Source organism: Syngnathus acus, chromosome 9, assembly GCF_901709675.1.
Source record: "Syngnathus acus chromosome 9, fSynAcu1.2, whole genome shotgun sequence".
Taxonomy (NCBI): domain Eukaryota; kingdom Metazoa; phylum Chordata; class Actinopteri; order Syngnathiformes; family Syngnathidae; genus Syngnathus; species Syngnathus acus.
The window spans coordinates 9,550,010-9,570,724 of record NC_051094.1 but is presented as its reverse complement, the minus strand read 5'-3'; the positions used below and the strand labels follow the sequence as shown (position 1 = coordinate 9,570,724).

Below are 20,715 nucleotides of genomic sequence, written 5' to 3'. Positions count from 1 at the left end.
ATGAATTAATCAGTTGTTTAAGAAGTATACGTGGATCTCAATACTTTTGTTGATATCATATACTCATGAAGACTGAGTGGTGAAGTGTTTATTAATCAGAATAAATCAAGGTTTGCAACATTGACAGGCTAAAAAAAAATTATTGTTTTCTCAGAAAAATGAAAACCGATTGATAGCATTTTGGAACATAGCACTTCGTAAATAAGTACTAGAATAACCGTTTTGCCCACACCGGCCTATTTAATCAAAAACGTAGCACTTGTTGAATTTTCTCTATGTGGCCAAGAGCGGGAAAACAATGTACACCCCCTGATGTAGTAGTATAATTCCAGTGTTCATGTAAACGTACGTGTACACACACAAGTAAAAGTGCACAGACACACTAAAACACTCCACGAGTATAAGTAAGAAGCGGGAGTGAAGTAAGTAAGAGTGTGATGCTGAGCTGAGTCTAATCCTCGAGTGAATGGTGTGCTGTGTGCCAGGCATTCCTCTGTGTCTTTTTAAGGCTTTTGGGGGATTAGACCCCACTTACTTCCAGGGCCGCAGGGTGGGATCAAAGCTGACTTGACTTTTTCAGGCTCAGCTTGCAAAACATTCAGGTGGCACCGTGGAATAGAACACCACGGTCAAAATGCGAGTCGCACCTGGTGGGGGTCAAATTTGGCATAATCCAACACAGCACTCACTGTCAATCTGCTCACTGATGGACGGCACCGAGGTTCAAGTGGCAATGACAATAAAGCGCTTCGGGGACTACAACTGAAAATGAAGCCTCAAGAATGAATTTCACAATCTGGTTTCCACGGCACAGTCATTACAAGGGCTAAACTTAGATCCAGTAAAGCAGACTACAGACAAAACAAACCTGATCTCAGGTGACCTCTGAACAGCGGTGCAGATCCGTATAATATCTGACCTTTAGCCCGTTACAACAAACCTGTTCGTCGGTAATCCGCCACAATCTCCTTTCATGTGCATGTGACCCGGCTCCAGGAGCTATGTGCGAGGGATGATACTGATTACGCAAATGGAAGAATTTGGGAAGCTATCTCTAGCATCTCAGTGGTGATGACAAGTACTTAACCTAACTTGGTCTCACAAGACATGTTCCCCCAGGAAATAAGCACAATGATGTCCAGGGGATTTTATCACAGTAACCTGCAGATAAACATCATGATAACAAGCTTGGGCCTGCACAAAAAAAAATAAACGCCCCACTTGTTGGGTCTGGATTATCTTCTCCGTCCTATTATTGCTCTTTTTTTTTTTTGCACATGTGGAAGACTATTTTGCTTGACAGCCAATTGTAAGCCTCATATACCCTCTGCACACATGTCCTTTTAAATCTACATGTTTCATGTCTGCTTTTTATGGACATAAACACAAGCAGCCACCCAAACCCGAAATGACGACACCCCAGGTCTGGCAAATGTTTCTCCAACATGAGGTTCTGTCTCATGTCTACATCCTCTGAGAAGAAAGTGGGCCTTCGTGCATGCAGGGACTTGGTGTGTTTGTGTTTTGCACCACTGGAGATAAGTACGCATGCTCTCTGTGCTCAACAAAGGGATGCTAAAGTAAAAAACACAGACACAGGGGATGGGGAGGGAGATTTTTGTTTTTTTTACAGCTCGAGATGAGGGTCGTGGAGTGTTTGGTCAGGCATTGATGTGGCAAAAGCGGCTAAAAGCAATGAAAAGACAACAAACGCAAAATCCCAAAATAAACTGCTTGGTCTCTTTGTAATTGAAAATAAAATAAATGCTGTTTAAAAGTCTACCATTTGCTTTTTTCACGGCAGTAATTTGAGATTGGCTTCCATGCAATTTAACTTTGATAGCCAGCTGTTTGCCTTAATTGTGGCCATTTTTAGGTAACATTTTGAAAAACGCTTTTGATGTCAATTTTATCGCATGTGTACGTGACAAATGTGACACAACGGAAAGACTGAAGTGAAAAAAGCTGGAAATGTTATTGCTCACATGTAGATAAAATGCACTTTGTTTATTTTCCTGATTACATCCATTAAGCAAGTCCAAATAGGATGAATAATACAAAAAATAGTTGAGGCCAAACATTAAAATCAACAGTGGTTTCCCTTGGGGCATTTTCTGTTTCAAAGGGAGATTTATGAGCTGAAGAAGGAGTGCTCCTAGTTGTAGAACAGATGTAGGGATGCTTATTTTTTTTTTTGCCTCATTTTTGGCAGCAGCACGCCAGACTGATGATGCAGTCAAAGAAGACGCTTGGTAACACAGTGTTTCTCGCTCACTGTTATTTGATTCCCTGCTCAAATGGCTAAGAAAGCTGTGAGACAATTTGATCGCTAAATTCTTTGCTTTGAAATCGGTATATGGAAATATTTTCTTTTTTTTAATTTAGTTTAACCTATAGAAATCTTGCACAATATGGATCTATTGTAATTTTTAGCTGACATTTTAAAAAATACATTACGCCTGTTGCCCAACCAACTCAATATATTATGATTATGATTATTATGATTATTATGATGATTATTATTATTAAAACCTGATAGAGGACAAAAAAACAGACCAGATTATTGCATCTCTGGTTAAATTCTTTTTTTTTTCCGAAATTCTTGACCGGTGTAACAGACACAAGGAGAGGAGATAGCGGAAGGAAGTGTTCTCACTCCCTTCATGCTCTTTATCCTTCTGACTTCACACCAGAACGTTGGCCTTATCAGTACAACATGTCCACAGTTGACAGAGTGAAGACATGTGCATCATGATGAAAGAACACACAAATACACACAAACACAGAGAGCGCGAGGGGATGGTGCCATGCAGAGGACTGGAAACAGATTACACAAGGAGCAGCCGAGCGGGGAAACATGCCGTCAACGCCTCCTCATCGCGGACAAACAACAGGCCAGATGAGAAGCTAACAACTGCGCCATCAATCATGCTGCCCGTGTCAGCTAATAAAAGAGAGCGCACGATGGGTGCAGGGCCATGAGGGTCTGCCGACCATCCAGCCGGACCCGGTGTGGCGTGCTTACAAAAGAACCCCAGCTCCTCTCTCCAAACGCCCCTATGCTGGCACCCAGTACGTTTTACAACAACAGTCTTCCCTACACTCCTTCACACCCACAGTGTGAGAAAGTGCTGATGGAGGCAAAGAAAAAGTCCAAGGAAAACTCCACAGTAGACACTCTTGTAGCATCCAGAATTTCCCTGCATGAGTACAAGTTGCTTTGTTCACATGCAAGCGGCAGATTCCTAATATCAGAAATGCAGCGCTGTACATGAGGAGAAGAAAAAAAGCTTTTCATCACATTTGGAAATATAAAACAGGTTGAATTTTGTTTTACGATCATAACCACATCGGAAGGTGAGCACGGGAACCTTTAGTTATTTGGTAGATCGATTTCACAAGGAGTGACTTCGCAAGTGTGCTTTACTTTTTTGTGATACTTATTCCAAATTCCACTACCAAAAAAATGGAAATCAAAAGGGGAGAAAAAAAATCGTGCTGTCCTGGCTGCAGAGTATTTTGAAATTACAAAAAGGTGACAAAAAGAACACACTGTATACTCGAAAGTTGGCTCTTTTGTATGAATGTTACTCACATTCCAATCCCAAGGGGAATAACAAGAGTCACTTGTACGTAAAAGCATGACTTTACTCAGATCCTTTTGTATTTGTTTAATTGTTTTACTGCTTCAGGATGCATGAGGGAAAAAACCCCAGCATTTGGAAGCGCTTAGGACCTCAGATATATTGCAGATGGCTTTGTGATTTCATTATTGCATCAGAACAAACATAATTTAGAACTCGGCAGTTGCATTTAGTCAACGAGGTCAAAATAAATTATCAAAGTTTCATCGACAGAAAAAAAAAGGGGAGGTTTTGTTCTTTGGAGAACTTTGGAGTTTCACTCATGTTCGGTTACATCGTCCAAGAGACTTGCTATTAATTATCAACAAAGTTGTAGTCATGGCGGCTGGTGATGACATTTGGATTAACTCAACTAAACATGTCTGAAGCCATGCTCAAAGTGTTCACGTGTGTGTATGTGTGTGTGCGTGTGTGTCTTCCTCTTCTGTGGCATTATCAGACAGTGTGCGTTATGTAGAGCAGGCAAATCAGCAGGTAAGAATTTGGCATCAAACAGATGAATGTGTTGTTTCTCCAGGCAAACACAATCTACACTATTGACACACAAAAAACTGTCCTCACAATACTCTGGCACCGCATCTGCATAAAACTGCATGACTATATAGCCAGGTCACAATAAAAACGTATTTTTGTTTTGAAGGCTTGTTTTGTAATTGCATATGACATCATCTGCGCTAAGATAATTCTCCATGGCAATTGGAAAGTGGAAGTTATTTTATTGTTTCAGTTCAGAGTTCCTCCACATCCTTATGAGGCCATGAGAGTTAAATCCTGACTATTATTTCTACATACGAAACATATCAGTGGAGTTTCAGGACAAGTGTCACAAAAGACTTATTTTCAAACTCCAATCATCATCCGTCCATCCACCCGTCCGTCCATCTACAGAGTAGTGATGTTTTTTCATCCATTATTTCACTTATCCATGCATTTATCCATCCATCTATGTGTCCCTGCAATCCATCAGTCTGCGTGTCATTCATTCAATCCTGCCATTAGCGTAATAACAGTGGAGTGTCGATGTGTAGCGTGGAAGATGACAGACAGAGAAATCCATCCAACATTCACCTCCTTCTCAGCCTTCCAGTTGTCAGCAAGCTTCTTAGCAGCCAGAGAGCTGCTGGCTGCCCAACTTCGTTGTCATTACAGATTACCTACACTATGTCAGACAAGCGCACACAAGGCAACCAACCGTCTCGCTTATGCAAAGCCTCTCGTGATTTTCCATGAATTGGGATGTCTAAGTCATAAGAGTGTCATGGAAGGGTCTAGTTTTGCCTGTAAAAACGATGTGAGCCTTTTCCCTCATACCATATAAAAATGATATTTATATTGGATTAATGAGCGGTTATAAAGTGCAATACACATCACACACACTTGAGGCCATATGTCTCCAAGTCAGACCTGGACATGATGAAGATGAGAAAACAAGGTGATAGATTAAAAAAACAAAAACAAATCATCTTTATATTTATCAGCTGCAGCTGTATGTAATGGCCGTGCCTAAGGAAGGCTGGCTTCAATGCAGAACTGGACTTCCAGAACCCATTCTCCTTGAACTATGAGTAACTAGGTCAGCCTTTCCAGCGCCAGACCCCAAAAAGCACACCGAGTCCTCGGCTTTCTACCTTTGTGTGATGACTTGACTTTCTATCATGTTGCTGCTTTTCTTTGCGAATTAATATTGGAATAATATTGCAAATGAGTCATTAGAGGATGAGCAGTGGGCTCTTATCCTGTGAAAATAATCTCAAGCGAGAACATGGGTTGAAGTCTTTACTCTAACTTCAAGTGACATCTTTGAATTCCCAACAGGATCCACTCTGGCCTCCAAGATAAGCTTAGGAGCCAAAATGAGAGAATAGAAAACAAAAGTCTGAGAAACTATGGTAATGGTGACCATTTTATTTAATACATGTACTTTTATCTCTGGCAATCTTTTGAAATGTTGACGGTGCTGTCTTTGTTTTGCTGATACTCCATAACTAATTAAGGTCACAGTGTACTCACCCCATTTCTAAGGAATCTAACCCAAACCCAGAAAAGAAATTGTTGGGACATCGCTAACACTCATACACAAATGAATAATGTTGTTTTCATTATTCTGAACAAACAGTCACTTCCAATTGTTTATTTGCAGTGACAATTTTATCCAGTAGGGTGGGACTGTTAAAGACGGCCTTATATCTCATTTGTAATGAAACATTTCATAAAATTGGCCTTTTATGTTTAATTATGGTTATTATTTCGTCTGTGCCCAACGCCAGCTGGGGTAGGTCCCAGCATACCTATGACCCTTGCGAGGATAAGGCGTCCCTCACAGTCCAAACATAACATCTGATTTGCACTTTTTAAGCAACACAGAACTTGAAGGAATTGGCACCTGTAGAATGACATCATTTTCGCTTTAGACTATTCCTCGCTGAGCACAAGCAGGGAAGGAATAACAAAAGAACTCCATCTTTAAGACCTTCCGTTTTGTCTTGGGGTCAGGACCCATGTGGCCGGAGATCTTGTATTGCTCTTCTAGCAGGTCTTTGTGTACCCAAGTCACTCAAGTTGTTTAGACAGGAAAGTGAAGGATTCATATTAAAAGACTTAGCTAAGGTTAGCCATAATGTCTAAATTGGACATAATGATAGTTAATGCCCAAATAAGTTGAAAACCACTTGTGTGCTCAGGGCCAGATCCTTCTCTGTTAGGTTTACTTTCTGACATACTTCATTACCTAATGTTGTAAATATGTCAGGCCCTGGTTATGGGAACAAAGGCTGTGTTCGTCAGACATGATAAATGTGATTTATTCAAAACCAACTAAATGTAATCTGTTATTTCAAAATATTTGTTTGTTTCTTTGTTGGTTTGGCAATCGCGTTCTTGCATTCTATCATCTGCAGTGAATATTTCTCTGTCTGGTCAACTTTTAGTCTAGTGATAAACATGCCATTATGAAAAGTTAAATAAACCTAGACCAAATGGGTGAATAATTCTCAATGTAGCAGACAGAAATTGCATCGGTCCAGAACAGAGCACCAAATTATAGTTACACCAACAACGTTTTCATCCACTTTTCCCTCAAATTGCGTACGGAACATTACAGTCGTAGAGTTGGATCGAGCTAGGTGTGCAGCACGGTGTCTCACAGTTTGGACAGGGCGTGAAGGTCTGCCAAGAGAAATAATAGTGCATGACATAATCTTCGTCCATCGTGGTTTCATCCACAGGACAGCGCTCCAAATTTGGCACATTAGCTGCGATTTACTGCCAATGTGTCACAGAACAAATGCAGCTGGTGTGTGTGTGTGTGCTTATGATAAAACACAGGCAGCAAAATCTGTGCCTGTGTCTTGTGCTGGATCTTTTTTTAAACTCTCTGACGAGCAAGCAAAGCATCCTTCTTTGTGTGGATGTATGCTGATAAGAACAGGTATGTTTTTGAAGGTGTGTTTGCAGCTTGGCCTCAGACTGTGACTGAGTTGGCATAATTACCTCGGGAAGCAGCAACATGCAGACACATGTTCTGGACTTTATTTATGGTGCTGATAGAGGCGGAGGAGGTCATCATGCACAATGCTGGCTGCACGTTGTGGACGTGGCATAGGTCCAACCAAAACAATAGCCCTGGTGCAGCTCCCTGGATGAGTCCCATGGGGGCAGTGGAAAGGGCGGAATGCAAGACTGGGTTTCGAGGTTCAAGGGTACGTCCTGTAGTTAATGAGATCACCTCGCTAGGCCCCCCAACATTGTCTGCTGCAACAACGTCCTCCTGACGTGGGCCACTAAAACACAAAGTCCACAACGCTCCCCCGAGGTAATCAAAACAAGATGTCCCTCCAAGGATGAAGGTGCCAGAAAGTGCCATGCTCTGCAAACTCGATGTTGATGCTTTGCAGCTAAATTTCACATGGCCGCCTGCACTGGCTAATTTGTTCAAGTAAAAAAAGGACGTGACCCGAGGAAATGCCAAAGAGCAAAGCAGAAACAAACACTTTGCTTAATGGGGCATGCCTCACATGGTCTATGGATGCAAATGGTACTTTCACTTGTTATGAAACATAACAGAGTGGTGGGATTCTCCGCATGATAGTGAAATGGACTGTGGCCCTAAAATAATGCATAAAACAAGTGAGCATGACAGAAAAGTGAAATCAGAATGATTCAACAAGAATTTAGCATTATTTTGCACAGCGGGGAAATTAGCACAGTGGAACTCCTGATGGCAAGTAGCACAGTGGAACTCCTGATGGCAAGTTCCCCCGAGGTCATACATTGCAAGTTGAGCAAAAATTCTTCCTCCAATGTCGCAGAACACTTAAGAGTTGGAATCTCACTCGCTCATGCTTTTTTTTTTTTTAGCTTTTATTCCAACAGATGGAGCCACATTAAGAAAGAAATGTAAAAGCTATGTGTGTGAAGGGTCGAGGTCCTGACTTATGTGGAGTCCTTGGAGGGGGTGCGCTCCGGCTGGAGACTCCCCTTGTTCTGCTCGGGGACTTCAATTCTCATGTGAGCAATGACAGTGAGACCTTGAAGGGCATGATTAAGAGGAACTGCTCCATGACCTAAACCTGAGTGGTGCTTTCTTATTGGACCTATACTTGAGGTTGTCAAGGTGGTTAATAAAAAGCTCCTCAGGCAGCAAAGATTCCAGGGTTGGACTCATAATACTTGAAAATGCTCCAGATGGAATATGACTTAGTAAGGTTCTAATCCCTAAGCAATTAGAGGACGACAGTATTTTTGGAGCAATTATTAGCATCATTGCATAGACAGATCATCTCATTGATGTCAACTGGGCCAACAATACCTCACAGTCCTTGGGCAAAGATTCATTCACAAATTTGGGAGTGTTTGTTGAATGATTTGATACTTGGCACGGTGGAAATCCTGGAAAGTCACACAATCCTGTAGTTATATTTTTCCTCGCACTTCCTGTAAATCCCGCTTTTGTTTGCCATGTAATCCAACAGCTTCATAAAGTATATCAGTCACTTGAGCTTTAGAGGCACGTAGTGTTGCGCTCCACTCTTCTCGTCTGGCCCTTGAAGTGAAGTCATTTATCTTTGCTGGAGACTATTCAAAGCCGAGCACTCAAGCACGCGGCCGCAGATCATCTTTACTCGCCTTTTTCGTCCAGAACTAATCGTAACCATCAGCACCGCTCATCTCATCCCTGCTCGGCATCGAATGAGACGCCACGTGAACAGATGGGAACCAACGCAGCGGTTAAACTCACAGCACAAGCAGAGTCAACTGTTGCATTCAAAGTTTGGCTGGGAAGAGGCGACTGAACCCGAGGGGGGGGTGTAGTTAGGGAGGTCTGCGATTGAGCGCCCATAAGTGATGTCACCACTACAAACCGCAGTAAAATGCGTGTGATGTGGCTTGTTTGTGGTTGAGAGTACATGGGAGCGGCGGCTTCAAGGTCGACTCCATAATATCCCACCCACTTAGAATCAATCGACGTTATACAATGTGTGTTTAAGAGCTCAGAACAGAGCCAAACAAGCAGCTACGTCGTGAAAACCAGTGGTGTGTATAAAACCACTGACTACTACAGCATAAGGAATCAAATAAATTCAATTAAGTAAGTCAATCATTCATGCAAAAACAGAAAGACGCTGTTGGAGTCTCTTAAAAGATGTAATTCAAAAGACAAATAAAAGCAATTTCTGCGGAAAGAAAAGTCACAAAAATAGAGCGACAGTACTGGTTGTATTAAAGAAAGGCAAGAATAATAATGAGCTGGACAGTTGGTTATGAGTGAGATCGTAGAAATCTTATGCACATTTTTAAAAGAGCTAAGAATCTAACCAAGAAGAGAAAAGGCTACCATTAACGTGTATTCAGTTTCCATATGGTATTAAGTATAGTATGAATAATGTGTTACGACAGTATGCACAGTTAACATTTTCATCACCATTGGGGCTGACCAAGAAATAATTTCCTGCTTCAAAATGCACCTTCAAGTTAGACTGATATTTTATCTGCCAATATGGGCAATTGGGTGTTCCAATAAGACCATGATCTCAAACATACACTAAAATGAGTCCCCAAATGGAGAAAGCAGTCAAACATTAAGCTTCTAGAATGGCTATCTCATCGAAATAAAAAATACTTCTAGAATGGCCCTCCTAAAAGACTCCAATGCTTTGAACATTTGTGGATTATGCTTAAAAACCAAGTTCGTTCCAAGAAAGCAACCAATTTAAATTAAACGCTAGCAATTCTGCCAAAAGAGTTTTCAAATATCCATCTACAGTAAAAAAAAAAAAAAAAGGATCTGGTAGCAGTGACTCTTGCTATGGGACATTTATCCAATATCAGTGGCGGTATATATTTTTATTATTATTATTATTATTTTTTGAACTGCTGACGAGGCCCACTTTCTTTCTAAGTGTAGGAAAAACAGATCTGAATGAGCTCCCAGGGGAAGTGTTGGGAAATAATAAATAAATCAGTGAGCGGAATTGCCGTTTCCAGCTCAGCAGCCAGATACATAAAACTTAACTCAGATTCAAGGCAGACTGATCTGGAAAGTTTGCACGTCACATGAAATCTATAAAATGTGCCGTGCCATTAAGTGTAGAACAAAATATTGAAATCCATCTCACACATTACTGGTGGACGGCTTGTTAAGTCTGTTGTGTTGGTCATCTCCAAGTACATCACAGTGTGTGAAAAGATATATGTATAAAAAAAAAATATTTGTATATACTCTGTATAGTGTTGCTAGTATCTACTGGCGTTATGCTAATTTGGACTTGTCAGTGGTGGATCTGTTAAATTTAATAAATAGTCAGTCGCTTCCCGTGAGGGACGCCTGGTGGGCCAGAGAAAGCCGCTTGCTCATCTGGAGCCGTGAGGCCGCTTCACCTCAGATTCAGCTGCTTCCAATTTGGGTCTCAACACTTGCCATTGCATTTGCCATTGACACCAGGAAGATCAGCTGCTGTGCGGCATTTCTGCAGCTGCCGACCTCAATGCATGTTTGCGTTTTGTGTCTCTCTGCAGACTTCGGAAGGACATCGGGACTATGTGTGTGTGTGGGGGGGGTGTACCTCGACTGACAAGAAGCCAAACACGGAAACATCGGCAATGCCTCCAGGAGAGTCTGGCGTTTGAATGGACGATGTGTTGGCAGTTTTAAAATATTCATAGCTTTGTTGTAGTAGTGGGAGAGGAGATCATCTGCTCTAGTTCACCTCAGGCTGGTCTTCCTCTACTCACAGCTACTAAAGCCTGCCACCTTGCAGCAACTAATCACACCAAACAGCTGCATCTGTCACTGAACAAATCCTCGTACGCAACATTTCCTGCCTCCAAACCCTCATTCGCACTTTGGCGGGCACATATAACATTCATGCGCACTCCCACTCTTGCTTTGCAAAGTGTGACTGAATGATGTTTAAAGCACGGGGTTTAGTGTGTATGCCGGTGATAAGGCCAGGCAGAGCTGTGAAAACACAGATTAGGTTTCTGCGGATTATTAAGGACAACGCGCCTCAGCCTCCCGGCCATACCGCAAATTGCATCTGAAAAACCGCGGCCTCCTCCGCATGGCTTTGAGATATGTCTTGATGAGTACCCCCTGCGGTGGAGCTTTGACAGCCATGTTAATTCGTGCGTAAATTAACCCACCGGGAGCCTGGCAGCCCCCCTGCCCACCTCCTACCCCCACCTGAAACGGTTTGCTCATGTCTTTGATGGCTCTTGTCAATCCATCACAAGCAAGGTATCGAGTGTCGTCGATAGTCACGGTCTCAAGAGAAGATAACGTTTGGCAACCAGCTTCATTTTAGCATGAGGATAAAATATTTATAATCCAACTTGAAAAATTGAATCCATCCTGATGTCGTTGTCTCTTAATGAGGTCTAATTTTCATATTTATTGTGGATGCTATGCCATCTGAAAAGAAGCATTTACCGTACTTCTATGGAATGCCAATGCTAACCAAGCATACATTAAATCCCGACTCCTGGCAGCCTATGAAATTTCCCCCATCTGCAAATACTTAGACATTTTTTTTCTCCTTTGGACTCAATCAGCGATAAAAGACCATTATGTTCGCGGTCCAGAGGTAAGACAATATCTCCCAAACCTCATAGAAAACAATTAGAAGTCAGTAATTACACCACTGGCCTGGAATTCCAGCCAAAGCCTGAGGTCGGGGGGTGAGACGGTCAGAAAAAGCGCGCATGTTGGATGTAGTGTTATCTTACCCCGCATGGACTTTGAAGGAGTGCAAGCTTGGTTATGAACCCTGATGTGATGTCATGTTTTGCTTTACAAGTCAGAATACGATTAGGCCTGAAATCTTGTGTGACAGCATAGCATGGCACCATCATTCCGTATTATCCTCCCTCATTTATCTCAGCATGCTGCTGCTGCTGCCGCCTTGGTTTTGGGAAACGCAAAACTAAAACAGAGACATGTTATCTCGACTTATGTTTGTCGATTGCTGGAAGGCAGGGGGCTGGTGAGAACGGACGGACACAAAAGAAAACAACTCTCATCTCTTTTTAACCACATCAGTGAGAGCACTGTCGGCATGTGCACGGTTTACACCCTAAGGCAGCCAGGATGTTAATACTGTAATAATGCATACTGAGACTTGGAGTCAGTGGTGACCTGGGGTGGCCCCAATGAAAGAACGATGGGGGGGGTCAAACTAAATGAGCGGATCATACCCATTTTCCACAGTCTGACAAGCAGAACAATGGGGATGATGGGATGGAGAGGCCTGTCAAAGGTACAATATATTTTTCAATGAGATTAGTAGAATGTTATCTTGGAGTGAATTCTTAAAAGGCACACAGGATGTTTGTGCTTCTCTTAACAAGTTAGATCAATTGAATTTAAGGTAAAAAAATATATACAAAAAGTAGCAAGCAAAAAGAAAAACAGATGGGCGGAGTCCCAAGCAGATATTAAGAAGTTACCTTTCAAACTTGCACTCATTGAACTGCGTGTGCAGCTTTCACTTTGCTCCGTGGCAACAGATTTAAGCCCACACCGTGTTTGAGCTTTGCCCATGTGGTCGGCTTTTATTTAGGCTTCAAGCTGTGAATGAGGCGAGCGGCAGTGCGCTCTCAGGTTCTGAGGTCCCCGTCGCGTTTCTGCTCACATGGCGCGGACAGAACAAAGCGCCGGTGGCCCTGGATAGCGTCCGCCGTGCCAGAGCGTAAGGCCCCCGTCAATGGAAAGTGTCACGTCTACTCAGCGCAGACTGTGATCTGAGCCACCCGAAACAGAGCTCAGTTAAGTGGTTAATCCCAGTATCCCTGCTGGCTCAACAGCCCCCTGCTGCCATGACAACCGGAGGGGAATCTCCTTTGGAAACAACTTAATTGGATCATTTCCTCTCTACGCTGCTTTTGTTAAGTCTAGTCCGCTAGTGAACTTGGCGTTTTTGTATTGTGACTGTTGTGATCACGTGGAGCTCACCTGCAGGTTGTTGGACAAACAGGCCCTGCTTTCATCAAAAAGTGACCACCTCAATCTTAATCTGCTTTAAATCACAAAAGCATGACAATTTGTGACCCCCAGACAAGTGCGGACCTAAATAGACAATCCACCCACCTTCCGAGACAGTCTGTGCATGGGTGCCTGTGCCCGGGGAAAGACATTACACATGTGCGCATACCTCAAGCGGCTACTGTGGTGGCAAAAAGAAAACAGCCATGGCACTTTGAGAGGATGATGACTATTTCCAGCCACACCACAAAACCACACTAAAGACCCATGGCAACATTGCAGCAGCTCAATTTAACCTGATGAAACAAGGCTGAAGTATTTCATTTACTATACACCTTATTATCATCATTGTTTATTCATAATAATAATAATAATGGATTTTATTTCCCCTGTTTGGACTTACCTTCTTCACAGGCGGTCCCACTAAATCCTGGACAGCATTTCCACTCCAGTGAGGTCACAGTGCGGTACACCGTTTTATAGGATGGTCTGACAACTGTCCTGTAGCTGGAAAATACAAAATGGACCCACAATTCATCACAGGAAATATTGGAACAATAAAGTTTGATCAAGCTTTTGTTTGCACAATAGGCCCGTGGTGGTTACGAGAACTGCACAGACAAATGACTATAAATTTGACAAAGGGTCAGGAAAAGGGATGTGACCAAGTAAACAAAGTTTAAAAAAAGGAGGGGCGGAACAGCCAACATTTCATGCTCTTCTTGTAGTATAGCTGTTTCCTGAAAGAATAAAGCTTTGTTTAAGTAATGGCATCTTATGATTTATTTCCATTCCATTTTTTTTGTCACATCCTAAGGACAAATCCCAGTTGACCAATCAACGGGTAGAAACATGCCAGTGTTCTACCCGAACGTGGTCAATGAACAAGTTTATTCCTAATTTGGGCGAATGTGAACTGAAAATACTGTTCAGTATTTCTGCCGTTTTTGTGAACATTCTGGCATCTGTGAACGGGTTGTTCAAGAGTGGAGTGCCAGGTTTTAAGACTTCCAGGAGAAAAAAACAGCTACTCAACACATGGCAGCCGAACCTTGTTACAGTGTGAAGCAAGCGAACTTGCATTGCTGTCATCAAAGTGTAAAAAGCATGATGACAGATCGGAGGGGCAAATAAAGGGTGCTTACCTCACTTATGAAATCTGTATTGGTTGGCAACAAAATGTAAGCTAAGGCAGGTTGGAGGTGAGTCATCATTTTACAGTCACCTGAAGGTCATATTTTTCAGATTGCAGTGTGAAAGCTGCAGCTGTCTATATGAATGGGTGCCCCAAAAAAAAAAAAAAAATCGTAAAATGCATTCTGCTCACCTGCCCCCGGCACATCCCTGCGGCCAGCGGCACGTCTGGTAAACTCTCTGCACGACCGTCCCATTCTGCACCTGGCAACTCACTGTCTTTGTGACCGTATGAGGACACCAGTTTCTGAAGGGACACAAAAAGAAATCTGAAGACACTTTTGTTCTTGAGATACATGAAAATAGCATTCCAGGAGGTGAATAATTCAAGTAGTACATCTGAAAACAGTTACGAGGACACTCGCATGGCATCTTTACGACAGGAAATTAGCTTGACGGTCACATTCACTATCCCGTTGTCTTGATTCCGTTCTCCCTCCCCCAGCCCTTTGTTTTGGAACTCCTTTATGGTGTTTGCACGGTTTAATTCCACCAAGAGATATGCACAAGTGCATTGTAAGTCCTGTTTACACTGTTGTGTCCATTCATTTGCATTCAACTCTCAGATGTCATCCTGAAGAGCAGATGAGGTCTCATACTGAGATGGGAGTGTTTCAGCACATGCCAATGCAAGGTCACGAGTCCTCTCTGTGTTCTCAGCTTTGTCAGACATTTTCCCACCCGGTGCCTGGGAGTGTGAAATACACTCTGACATGACAAGAAGCTTATTCAATTGAAAATAAATAGATAAATAGATAAATACATAAATAGATAAATAAATAAATAAATAAATGTTTCCTCATCACGCAATTTGGGGTTGTGTCGTAACACACACAAAAAAAAAACAATCACACACTGAGGTAGTTAAATGTGATGTGTTCCCATGATTTTATTAACAATGATGTAAACACAGCTCCCGATTACATTCACATGTTGATGGCTGGAGGACAAACATGGCAAACTATTACCACGGTGTGTTTACACAATCAATAAGTGCGCAGCTCTGTAACTGTGAGCTCCATTTCAAAACCACAAAGGAAACTGTAGGCCACTTAGCGCAGAATTTTGTGTGTTCTGCTGCCAATGTGTTTGCAAGCATGAGGGAGGCGGGGGGGGGCACCATCGTCTCTTTGTCAATACGCATGACCATATGTTAGTGTGAGAGGAACTAAAAGAAAGCGCCAAAGGCAGAGGATGCTAAGCAGCTCCCATTAACAATCTCCACATGTGGTGGTGGCCGCACACATAGATCTGCCTGATTGAAGAAAAGATTCACTCTACTATAACTCTTTGTATAATCGCTCAAGGCACTTAATTAGGTACACCTTAACCATGTTGGGACTGTTTTCCATCTGCGCTAGAATTGGAAACACTCCTGTTAGATTTGACTATCGTTTCCAAATAGAATCTTAAAGTTGATGATTTTATGGCTGCACATCCGTACTGGAAATCTTCTGAAAGCAATTTAACTGCAACTTAACCTTGGAGAGTTTGATAACGATTTGACATCAGTTCACTGCGGTAAGAATGGGATGGACATCAAGTAACCTGAAGTCCACCTTCTTCTTGATCGTCTTTCACAATCCATCAGTCACAGCATCTAGTCTATGACGTTGTATGTTGCTGTCATAACACTGCTTCCACCATGTTTGACATATGATGCAGTATGTTCCTTTCCTTCTCCGTACTTTCCTCTTCCAATCACGCTCATACGTGCTGACCTTGGTTTCCTCTGTCAGTCACTGTCGCTGTCTATTTTTCCTGAAAAGTTGAACCGGTCTTTCCATAGTTAAACAAAGCAAAGGTCTACACATTGTTTAAAATATCTGATTTTTACATGACATAATTGAAACTACTCTTGACTTCTACTGATGTGATGAACTGTTTTTTTTCCATCTCCCAATGTAGTCGTCTTCCGTGGAGGTCAAGGCCTTTTAATAACATGGCATTGCATTGGACTTCATATTGGTCACTCCAGTCAAATAATATCTCTAATTTAGAATCCTTTAATTTGTGTTCCATAGTCCAATCATACATAAAACACTGAGAAAATCATTACAACAGGACGTATTAAACGCAGCGACAAAAAACTATAAGGAAACTCGGAAAAAGAGGTTCTTTGAGCACAGCAATTTAGATTGTCGGTAACAAAATATCTCTAAGATTACAGCATGACATCCCAATGTCTTCACATGGGGACACATATTTCTTATCGTTAACGGAAATGATAGCGAAGGTGATCCGTCCGGTTAAGTTGAGCGGCATTGTGCAGGGGTGGTCTATTCTCATCCATTTATCACCACGACCGACTGATAAAGATCAGTTTCCCAGGCTCCGGGTGGGGGGGACATGTGGAGGTACCTGGGAACTGCTAAAGATTGCCACTAGCGGGGATGACTTTTATGGCCTCCTGCTCTCTTTGCCTTGCACTTAGGTAATTATCACAGAGGAAGCACCAACTTTGGTGACTCCACCGGTAATAAGAAGAGCATTTAATAATTTCCGAAGTAGCTTACCTTAATGAGCAATGACGTATGACAAAACAGAGAATAATACTTTCTGGAAGCATGGGAGCATACAAGGATACATTCCTTCTTTGTGCCTGGGAGAGTAAAGATAATTGTCTGTCTTTATAGAGCACAGTTGTCTCCTGTAAGATCCAATGAAATGAATAATGTCATACAAGGTTGAGTCATTTCAAGAACTATTTTGCAATGCTTCGTTGCCATAGCTAGTAACACTCCCATTAGTTTATTTCAAAACAGTCATTAACATCCCCTTACTGGAGTGTGTTTGAAAATGACATTCTGGTAAATCCTCAGCGTTGGCCCATCTGGTTGCCCTGCAGTGCCCACAGCCTGCATCTTTCATGAGACGGCTTAGTACACTTTGTGCCGAGGACTGGGAGAAGAGGAAAAAAAGCTGGCAATTGCATGGGCAGATGCTGCTTGGAAACGTGTCAGTGATTTTTTTTCTATTAGGGGGGTGGCAAGAGGCTTGACTACTGTGCCAAGTCCTTGGACTGCCATTAGATGTAGTTTTACCAATGTTATCATAAAATGGGTGCGTAGTTAAGAACAGGGAGGGGAAATAGATTTGGGAAATGTTGATAGGCTACAACCAAAAATTTGTTTGTGACAGAGGGTAAACTGCCTGGGCAAGACATGGAAGAAAGAGGAGATGGTTTTTGTCACAAGGATCACACTAGAACCTTCCTATTGGAACATGGTCAAAAAAGGGAAAGACCCATATATGTCGATATAAAAGACCGACCTAATTTCATCGCATAGGAGAGGCCAATGTGCTGAGGACACATTGCAAAGCCATTACTAAAGTGGAGTGCAACGATCTGCAGTTGCTTGAAAAGCCAAAAGACAAATTGCTTTGTAAAAGAAATGAGCCAAAGAAGATCCGACCCACAAGGGATGTTGTGCTGCAAGTTCAAAGCGTGTGTGTGTGTGCATGTGACACGCAGAGAAGTCCAAAGCATGCTAAAGGTCATCAAAGGTCACAGTGAAGTGTCTCCTCACAGCAGTCATGAAGAAAAACAAGGGGAACCCTCATATGTCTTTGTCTGTCTGGGCTTTTCAGGTGTGGACACCTGTTGCCTTTGAGTGTGTCACGGCTGTGTGCATCTTTAAGTGTTGGCGAGTGAGAGGGCGGATTCACCTGGAGTGCCATCATGTGTCATGGCTTGTAAAAAAAAAAAAAAAAAAAAAAAACATTCATCGGGTAAAATAATGGGCACATTTGCCCACCCTAAAAAATTGTCGATGATCAAAATTGGTTTTCTTTTTGTAATGCTGCAATGCTGATGTGAACATTAAAGCACCCCCCCCCAAAAAAAAACATCACAAGCGCAACAGCCACAATTGTTGGACAAACGGAAGCCTGCACTAACAGCAACAGAGTCCATCCAAAATATCAACTCTTTCAATTTTGAAGAAGCACTTAATATTGCATCTGAACTTAATTGAGCATAACCAGTGTTGTTATTTGTTGCAGCTTTTTCATCGAGTTGAACTATTTCCGCTTTAAGCCACAGAGAGCCGAGCCACTGGAATCCCAGTCCTCTCTATTCCCATACTTAAAGAAAGGTGGACGTGGTTAAGATGGATGAGGAATGAGGCGGGCCACGGGGCTCAGACTGCTTGTCAGACCATGACAAGTGCTCAAGGGGAAGATAAAGAAATGGACGAGGCACCAAATAAAGCCACCCCCCTCCTTTCTGTGTAGATTTAAAAGAGGGCGAGGGTGAATGAACGCTTTATCAACTCGGCTACAGAGTGACCGCACCAGTCGAGAAATTACTCAAGTAGTGTTAATCCCCTTTCATTTGAGTAATACTGCTGTGGGAATGCATTCCTTTTTTCTCACTCTGCTATTATGAGAACGTCTTAACTTCATTGTGCTGATTCTCACTGGGGGACAACGGACTCACCAGGCCAACACATCATTTATTATATCTTAAAAGAGCTGCATTAACAAAATAGTAAGATCAATGGGCAGTTTTGTTTGACAGCATCAAAAAGGTGTTCATTTAGTTTTTTTTTTTTAAATTGTGATCAGTAGTGTTAAATTGGACTGCATTTTAGGAGGAGCTGTCAGATATTACAATATTCCCCTTTTATGTGCCTACAAAATCCAAGCAAAATGTCACGACAACCTTTCTTACATCTTTCCTAGTCTCTCTCGAACCCACGACTCCGCAAACCCCGCTGACCCCCGAGGATGCCGCAGCAGCTCCCGTCAACTTTCAAGGGAAGAAAGTGAGTCCAGATGCAATAAAGTCTCAGATGCTTGTGTTTAGTAAATATGTCCACAGACCTGAGGCCATGAGTGGGAGGGGGCCAAGCAGCCAGGTTGGCCAGTACATACAGCACAAGCATGAAGGCCACCTGGCCATGCCTCCTTGTTTTTCTAAATTGAAGCCCCCCACGGCCCCACCGACCCACTCTGAGGGCCTATCCTTGGCTGAGATGTTCAACCTGGATGTTTTAGAGCAGACACTTTCTAGCTGCGAGGCAGAAGGGCTAAGCGCGCATCGTCCCAAAAATGTTCCACCATACAGATGAATTCATGATCACAGTGGACATTATTTTATTACACTTAACCAAAATGACAAGAATGCGTACTTCACAATCAATCAATCAATCAATAAATAAATTACAGGTCTTTCTTTCTTTCTTTCTTTCTTTCTTTCTTTCTTAATTCAAAGCATTATGCAACGGTCTCGTTCAAACAGGATTTCGCAAGCACTGCATAAATACACCTAAAAATAAATAAAGGATTCAAATGTAAATATTTTTGAATCTAAAATGTGAGGACAGGCGAGCATCCCTTTTAAATGGAATTTCATTATTTGCTGGTAGATTAGATCACTACTAGTGGCAGCTTAAATATTTACAATAGGTGTATTGTTAAAACATCAGTTTCCTTTTTCAGAAGAGAAGCAAAGAAACTCAATCTAATCAGACACCAGAATAAAAGACAACTTTAGATGTTGCATCTTGTGTACCTAGAGGGTGGGCTAACTTCAGGATGAGAACACTCAGCACACATGGACAGGAAAAGGGAAACCAAATGTCAGGAATACAATAAGACCCGTTTGATTGATGGAGAAGGAAAGAAGCACGCGTCGACGCACAATGTGAGTGCGGGCTTTAAAAATAGCGTCATGTCATCTCCGCACGCGCAGAATGCATGAATGAAAGATGCTCACCTTTTCAGATAGATGGAGGTATGAGAGGCTGCAGTTTGCTCTCTGCTTTTGTAAAGTCCAGTCTTCCAGGTTCCTTCAGCGGGCATGCACAGCCAGAGGACCAGCACTGTCCAAAGCAAACTTTTCCTGCAACGCTCGAACACGTTCTCCCTTTGGCAATGTCCCATTGCCGTGGCATCAAATGCAAAAGAGCAGCTGCGAACAATTTAACGAGCCGCACTTCCTCCGGTATAGAGAGCCAACTTGGGAAAAGTCAGGAGTGAGATGTGTCAAAAAGAGGCAGGTCAAGAAAACACCCGCATCCCATCCACTTAATTATGTTGGTGTCCAGTGAGCTTTTGTGCACGATTATTTAATCACTCAAAGCGATTATCGTGACGTGCGTTAATTGTTCGCCTCGTGTGACTGCGCACATGGAGCTGGAACAATAACGGGCATGAAAGCACTTTTTATAGGCTCCTCTGGTCTCTTTAAAGCACAGCCTACTTAGTCCTTTTTACCCTGCCCCGTTTCTATCTCTCTCTCGCTCTCTCTGAGGACAATGCATGCTCAAGTCAAGAGCAGTTGAAACTCACCGGCCACTCATGAGGTACTCTTAACGAGATCCACTATAATAATAATAATAATAATAATAAATAAAATGCATTTACTAAGACAATGCTCACTTAAGATTGGCC

General features: G+C 42.4%; 1 protein-coding gene across 8 annotated transcripts in view; it reads right to left on the bottom strand.

Annotated features, from left to right (window-relative positions):
• The window catches only part of emid1 (EMI domain containing 1), a 39,599-nt gene extending 19,099 nt beyond the window's left edge, over positions 1 to 20,500 (bottom strand). For 5 of the 8 annotated variants that reach the window (XM_037258422.1, XM_037258424.1, XM_037258426.1 and 2 more), the window contains exons 1-3: positions 20,039 to 20,497; positions 14,450 to 14,563; positions 13,526 to 13,629 (exon numbers count right to left, since the gene is read on the bottom strand). In XM_037258422.1, the coding sequence (XP_037114317.1) occupies positions 13,526 to 13,629; positions 14,450 to 14,563; positions 20,039 to 20,205 (385 nt within the window). In that variant the 5' untranslated portion in view covers positions 20,206 to 20,497. Of the gene's footprint in view, positions 1 to 13,525; positions 13,630 to 14,449; positions 14,564 to 20,038 lie in introns of all 8 variants that reach the window. The other 3 variants (XM_037258421.1, XM_037258420.1, XM_037258423.1) reach the window with 3 other exon arrangements.
• Positions 20,501 to 20,715: the final 215 nt, after the last annotated feature.